We start from the raw sequence: 7,309 nt of genomic DNA on the forward strand, positions 1-7,309 counted from the left end.
GCCCTGTATCCTCGATGCCCCTCAGCCTGCCAGGGCCAGCTCCTCCCAGCCCCCCTTCCCCAAACCCGTGTGCCAGGACTCTCCTCTGCTCCTTGAGGAGCTCGGTCTCCCAGTGCCCCCCAGCTGAGCCCCCCAGCTCAGTGCAGGCAGCCTCCAACCCCCGTGCAGGGCTGCTGAGACCCATCCTGGGGGCACCCCCCAGGCTCTCGGGCTGCCCCTGCCCTGCCTGTCCCCTCTGTGCTCCGGGGGGGACATGCCCGGGCCTGCCTGGCTCTGCCCCACACAGACCTGATCCTGCTTGCCCTTCGCCCAGCCGCCCGGGAGCCTCCCCGAGGAGGGCAGTGTCCTGGTTTCTGTGCAGCTGGGTGCTTCCTTGACGTGCTCCCCGGGGCACAGCTCCACGGGAGAGGTGCCAGCTGGGCTGTGTGTCCAGCTGTGAGCCAGCCCAGCTCGTCCTGGTGGCTGGGGGGGGGTCCTGTCCCCGTGGATGCTCTGAGAAGAGGTGGCACAGCTCGGGGAAAGGTCTTGGGGCGCTGGGCAAGAGGGGAGGGAGCCCCCAGATTCCCTGCCGTGGGGGAGGGCTTTGCCTTCCCCAGTCCTGCTGCAGCCTAAAGGAGGGGAGGAGAGCTGGGTGCTCCATCCCAGGGGTGGAGAGCAGCAGCTTTGCTCCCCAAACCAGGGTGGGCACGTTCTCCTCCATCTGCCTTCCTCCTGCCTGCCCTGGCGGCAGGCTGGGGCGGGGGCTGTGCTCCTGGAGCTCTGGGTCTGCTGCAGCTCTGATAACCATTTCCAAGCCCAGAGCTGCCTCTGGAGGAGCCCCCAGGCTGCTGTCCCTCGTGGGCAGCCGTGTGCCATGGCTGGGGTGGTGCCGTGCCACTCGGCACGACCGCAGCTGGGCTATTTACGGGCACACAGATGCTGTGCCAACGCGGGGGGGGATTAGCAGCAGACAACTGTCAGGATCCCAGGCGATGCTGGGGCTCAGCTAGAGCGTGGAGCATGAACCCTCATCACTTTAACGAGCTGTCCTGGTTAGGAGAAGGAGCTCCAGGGGATGGAGAGTGGCCAGAGAAGGGGAATGAAGCTGCTGGGGAAGGGTCTAGAGGCCAAGTGTGGGGAGGAGCAGCTGAGGGAGCTGGGGGTGCTGAGCCTGGAGCAAAGGAGGCTCCGGGGAGACCTTCTGGCTCTGCACAGCTCCTGACAGGAGCCTGGAGCCAGGGGGGGGTCGGGCTCTGCTCCCAAGGGACAAGGGACAGGACAAGAGGCAACGGCCTCAAGTTGCCCCAGGGGAGGTTGAGGTTGTCCCTGAGGAACAATTTCTTGCCCTGGAGGGTTGCCCAGGGCTGTGCCAGGCTGCCCAGGGCAGTGGTGGAGTCCCCACCCCTGGAGGGGTTCCCAAGCCGTGGAGATGTGGTGTGAGGGACACGGGGCAGTGGGGACCTGGCAGTGCTGGGGGAACAGCTGGACTCAATCTTGAAAGTCTTTTCCAACCTGAATGATTCTGCAATTCTATGTAGAATAATAAGTTTTAGGGCAGAGTGCAAAAAGGAAGCCAGAAGCCCAGCAGTGAACCCAGAGGAGAGGCACATAATGTGCCCCAAAACATGGGCACCTTCAGGGCTTGTGCTCGGCCCCATGCCCCTCCTGTGCCTCACCCATGGAGCTGACAGAGCCAGGTTGTGAGCAGGTAGAAGGTGTTGCTTCCTGGCAGGTCACCTGTAGGGCCTCCCAAATTGCCACCAGTGCTCAGCCTCACTCGTGGCCTTCTGTGGCATCAGCCCAAGCACCTCTGCCCAGAGGGACTCGAGGTTCCAGGCAGTGGTGGGGGCCGAGGTGCTGCTTCTGCTGGAGGATTCTTTTCCCCTGTGATGGTAAGCAAATGAGGCAGCTGTTAACGAGCTCCCCAGGCAGGGATGGAGAGGTGTGGGGGTGCTCTGCTGTGTTTGGGCAGGATCTTTGTGATGGAGACCAGACCTGGCCCCTCATCCCTTCAGCTCCCTCACGTCTCATCTTCGGGAAGCCGCTCGCCAGCTCTTGATCTTTAAAGCTGTTTGTTTTGAAGGCAGGGAGATGATATAACAACTAAAATGCATTCAGATTCTAGAAAATGAGGAAATCTTACTCTTGGCTGGAGCCTCTCCCAGCAGCACCCCACCCAAAGTGGGGCACACAGTGCTCACAGCTACTGCTGGACCAGCAGCGTCCTCCCTGTGCTCGCCGAGGGTCAGGGGCCAAGTTTGAAATCAGAGCCTTGGTTATGCTACAAACAAACCTCAGCCTGGGCTGGGCTGTCCTGGCCCTGCAAGCTCCCTGCTCCCAGGGCAAGCAGGTTTTGCTGGAGTTTCCTCACCAGGGGGTGGCTTGCACTCTTCTTCCTGGGCAGTGTTTTGGTCTCCAGAGCCAAGCTCTCCTGTGCTGCTCCCGGCAGGCCCTTGGGGTTACATGTCCAAGCCCCCCTCCAGTGCTCCAAGGGTCTCCTTTGACCCCTCAAAGTGCACCCAGCCTGCTCACAGTCCCTCCCACTGTCCAGAACTAACCCTCTTCTCCTGCTGAGGGCAGGGGGGTGCAGCCAGATCCTTCTGTTGTGCAGACTTCCATTGCCATAGCAGTAGCCATGGCTACAGACTGTTTGTGCAAATAACCAATATTCCCACCCACACCAGGCACTGACCATCACAGGCACGGCTGCCTGCTGCCCCTGGGAGTCCTTGGCTTTACCTGCTGCTGGAAATTGGCTTTCCCAGATACTCTGGGGGAAGAAAACAAACCCCAACTCTGTCGAAGGGGTGGAGTTATTTAACTGCTTTCAAAATACCCAGGGTTCATCTGTGTCACTTGGTCACTGTGGCAGAGGTGAGTGGCATCCTCCAGCTTGTCCCTTATGGGCCTTGAAGGTAAAAAACCACCTATTTCTAGAGCAAAACCATGCCCTGGTCGTGTGCACGGGCTCTGCCTGTCACCTGGGTGCTCTGGGCAGGTGACGTGGGGTCTGGCAGCAGGGTTTGCATCCTGGGTTGGTGAAGGGGGCCAGGTTTGCCCTGGGGAGTGCTGGTGGCAGACCTGGCCCTGTTAACTGGTGTGGTGCTGGTGCATTCTCCACGTGTCTGGTTTGTTTGCAGAGTGGTTTTCCTCGGCAGGGGGGTTGTGGAGTAAAAACTTGATGTGACCAATGAGACCTGAGACACTCTTGAGCTTGAAGAGCTCAAGTTTAGTCTGAGAAGAGATGATGTTGGCTCTGATATTTCTCCTGTAGACTTGCTGCTAGTTGTGCTTTTAGTCTCTGCTGCTTTGGCTGTCAGAGCCTGGGGAGAGCTGCCTGATGGCAGCACAGGAACATAACCCTCTGCTTCTAACTTCTCTGTGAGCACCTGAGACAAGGTGTGCTTAGTGTCCCTCACACTCCTGTGCTTGGCTGGGAACAGGTCCCCAGGCTGGCTTCTGGGTGATGAGAGAGTTGGGGCTGTTCAGTCTGGAGAAGAGAAGGCTCCCAGGGGACCTTATTGTGGCCTTCCAGTATCTTAGGGGGGCTACAAGAAAGCTGGGGAGGGACTTTTTAGGCTATCAAGTAACAACAGGACATGGGGGAATGGGGCAAAGCTGGCAGTGGGCAGATTCAGGCTGGATGTGAGGAAGAAGTTCTTCCCCAGGAGAGTGGTGAGACCCTGGAATGGGTTGCCCAGGGAGAGGGTTGAGGCCCCATCCCTGGGGGTCTTTAAGGCCAGGCTGGAGGAGGCTCTGGGCAGCCTGATCTAGTGGGAGGTGTCCCTGCTCATGGCAGAGGGGTTGGAACTGGGGGATCCTTGGGGTCCCTTCCAGCCCTGACAGATTCTGATCTGTTTTGGTAGAGGACTTAGTAGTGTTGGCTTGATGGTTGGACTTGATGATCTTGGAGGTCTCTTCCTACCTAAAGGATTCCATGGGCTCAGATAAATGTGGTGCTGGTGTGTGGCACTCGGAGCCTCAGCAGTGCCAGCACCACCCTGCAGCCTCACAGTTCCTGGCCACACTCCTAAAATCCACCTAAACCAGCCCCATTCCTTGCCTCTGGGGGGTGAGCACAGCGAGTTAGTTCTGTAAGGTGTCTCCTGTCCCCTCTGGCAGGTGAGAGGATCCTGGGCCACGCGGAGGAGCCGTGCTACCTGTGGTTCGTGATGGAGTTCTGCGAGGGGGGGGACCTCAACCAGTACGTGCTGTCCCGCAGGCCCGACCCCGCCACCAACAGGAGCTTCATGCTGCAGCTGACCAGCGCCATCGCCTTCCTCCACAAGAACCACATCGTCCACCGGGACCTGAAGCCAGACAACATCCTCATCACCGAGAAGTCGGGCACCCCCGTGCTGAAGGTGGCCGACTTCGGGCTCAGCAAAGTCTGCGCCGGCCTCACCGCCCGGGGCAAGGAAGGAGGGCAGGAGGGCAGGACTGTCAATGTCAACAAGTACTGGCTCTCCTCGGCCTGTGGCTCTGACTTCTACATGGCCCCCGAGGTCTGGGAGGGGCACTACACAGCCAAGGCTGACATCTTCGCCCTCGGCATCATCATCTGGGCCATGATCGAGAGGATCACCTTCATCGACGCCGAGACCAAGAGGGAGCTGCTGGGCACCTACATCAAGCAGGGCACTGAGATCGTGCCCGTGGGGGAAGCGCTGCTAGAAAACCCAAAGATGGAGCTGCACATCCCTCAGAAGCGCAGGACTTCCATGTCGGAGGGGATCAAGCAGCTCTTGAAAGACATGTTGGCTGCTAACCCGCAGGATCGACCCGATGCCTTTGAGCTGGAAACCAGGATGGACCAGGTTACATGTGCTGCTTAAATTCAGGGCAGGGCACCGCCGTGCTTTGCAGCTGGGTGAGTGATCTGCAGGTTTTTGTGGTGTTCTGTCTGCTGTACCAGCCTGATAATGCACTTTGGAGTGACACAATGGAGTCTTTTATGTTCCCCGAGCTATTTCTATAGTGACTCATCAGAGCACTGCTTCAGAGGGGTTTTTTTCTACCTGTTCTACTGCAAAAATAGAGGTGGGAGACAGAATGAGCAGCTGCATGTCCTACTGCTGCCTTGTAGGCCTGGCAGGGCTGGGCAGGAGCCCTGCTCAGAGGTCCTCACCCGTGCCTGAGATGGGGCTGGTGCATGGCAGAGACCTGGGAGCACCCCCTGACATCAGCTTTGGGGACCTCCAAAGGAGGAGCTGCCAGTTCTCCCTCTGTGCTGCGTGGTGGGATGTCTGCAGGCAGTGCTGGGAGCTCCTCCCTGCCTGGCACAGGGCACCCCGGGGCTCCCTGAGCTGGCACCCAGTGGGGTGGTGGGTCTGGCTGGGCTCAGACAAAGCTGCTCCCTTTGCTGTCACCTCTGAGACACGTGGGGCTGTCTTCTGGGTCTGTCTTGTTTCACTTCCTTGCCCGAGGCAGGACTTCCCTTTGGTGTGAGCTGCAGCTGCCCAGAGCTGTGGGGATGGGCTCCAGCCTCTGGGTTTGTAGCCCTGCATCTGCTCAGGAAGGAAGCTCACAGGACAGTGGTGATCACACTGAGCTGAGCTCTGTTCTGGCAGAATCCCCCTCCCTGCTCCCCTCAGCTTGGTGCCTTGGTCCTGATCCTGAGGCGTGGGTGGTGACACGAGGGCTGGAAGGACCCCCGGGGACATGGAGTAGTTGACAGTGTCATTAACCAGTGACACTGGAGCACTGGGAGGTGTTTCCTGCATGGTGAAGCTGTCTGTAAACAGAAGCTGTTACTAGGGGTTTCTCCTGGCCAGACAGAGCTGCTGGAGCTTGGGAAAGAACCTGGGTTGGGAAAGTATCACCCTCAGCCCTTGGAATCTCATTTTTCATTGGATAGAATAATTTTGGTTGGAAAAGACCTTTAAGCTCCTGGAGTCCAACCCTTCCCCAGCACTGCCAGGTCCCCACTGCCCCGTGTCCCTCACCCCACATCTCCATGGCTTGGAAACCCCTCCAGGGGTGGGGACTCCACCACTGCCCTGGGCAGCCTGGCACAGCCCTGGGCAACCCTCCAGGGCAAGAAATTGTTCCTCAGGGACAACCTCAACCTCCCCTGGGGCAACTTGAGGCCATTTCCTCTTGTCCTGTCCCTTGTTCCTTGGGAGCAGAGCCCGACCCCCCCCTGGCTCCAGGCTCCTGTCAGGAGCTGTGCAGAGCCAGAAGGTCTCCCCTGAGCCTCCTTTGCTCCAGGCTCAGCACCCCCAGCTCCCTCAGCTGCTCCTCCCCACCCTTGGGCTCTGGGCCCCTTGCATGGAGCTGTTTGGCTGGGTGCTTGCTGGCTGTGCAGTCCTTTTGTCCCTGCTGCCTGAGCACTGCTGCTCCCAGGAGACCCCTGACAGCCTGGCCAGGTGCTGGCAGGGCAGAGAAATGGGAACACAGAAATGAGCAGTCCCGTGGGGTGGGGCTGGTGCTGTCACTGCTGGTTTGTTCAATCCAGTCCACAGACCATTCATGTGGCTGCTGCTCCCTGGGGCCGGGGCTCAGCACTTGGGGGTTGGGGTTGAGGGCAGCTGCAGAGCCCTGAGCCCTTCAGAGGGGTGTGGTAGTCCCTGGGCAGGAGCTGGGCACCCCACCCAGCCCCCCAGGGCTGGGTGTGGGGCTCCCTGGGCTCCCCTGGGGGACGTGCCATCTGCAGGGAGCCAGGCTGGAGTTACACAACCAGCCCTGCCCTGGGGGGAGAGTTCATCCTGTGCAGGAATCACACACACACACACCGAGGGGACAGTCCTACCCCCGGGCTGTTGGCTTCAAACCCAGCTGCCTTCCCCCCCCCTCTGTGCCCAGCCCTGACCCGTGGGCTCCCTGTGCCCCTGTGCCAAGCTGCAGCAGAGCTGCCTCTGCTTACACAACCCTGCCCACGTGCCCCTGGCACCTGAAACGGGCAGCAGAGAGTTTGGGGGGGATTCCCTGGGGGTTTTTCCCCCCCCCCTCTGTGCGTGGTGTAGTTGTGTGTTGGAAGCAGCCTGCCTCTGACTGGCATTAAATGCAAATCTTAAATTGGAAACCTTGCTTGAGCAGCTTAAAATGGGATTTAGAGCAAGGCCTGAATTCTGCTCTCAGGTAATTGAAGTGGACCAAGAAACTCCAGTGACCTCTCCCCAGTTTAACTGTGGCACTGCTGGTGCTGCTGGGCCCTGCAGGGGGGTTCTTCTTCCCCAGGACACCTCTGGACCCTGCTCAGCTTTGGTTTGGGTCATCACCTGGAAAATTGTAACCCTCCCTGAGCCAGGCAACTGGATTTTGGCTGGTTCCTTGGTGTGCCAACGGCCTCATCTGATTTCCCTTTGGTTCTGCTGTGGATACTGCACAC

General features: G+C 59.4%; 1 protein-coding gene across 1 annotated transcript; it reads left to right on the forward strand.

Annotated features, from left to right (window-relative positions):
* Positions 1-4,078: 4,078 nt before the first annotated feature.
* LOC103768590 (serine/threonine-protein kinase 35) lies at positions 4,079-4,814 on the forward strand (the record flags this gene model as incomplete). The annotated part of the gene is made up of 1 exon (XM_008935742.1): positions 4,079-4,814. A coding segment is annotated over one exon (736 nt), but the record flags the coding sequence as incomplete, so codon positions are not given.
* Between the last annotated feature and the right edge of the window lie 2,495 nt (positions 4,815-7,309).

The sequence above is a fragment of the Merops nubicus genome, unplaced genomic scaffold (assembly GCF_000691845.1).
Source record: "Merops nubicus isolate BGI_N331 unplaced genomic scaffold, ASM69184v1 scaffold13062, whole genome shotgun sequence".
Classification (NCBI taxonomy): Eukaryota; Metazoa; Chordata; class Aves; order Coraciiformes; family Meropidae; genus Merops; species Merops nubicus.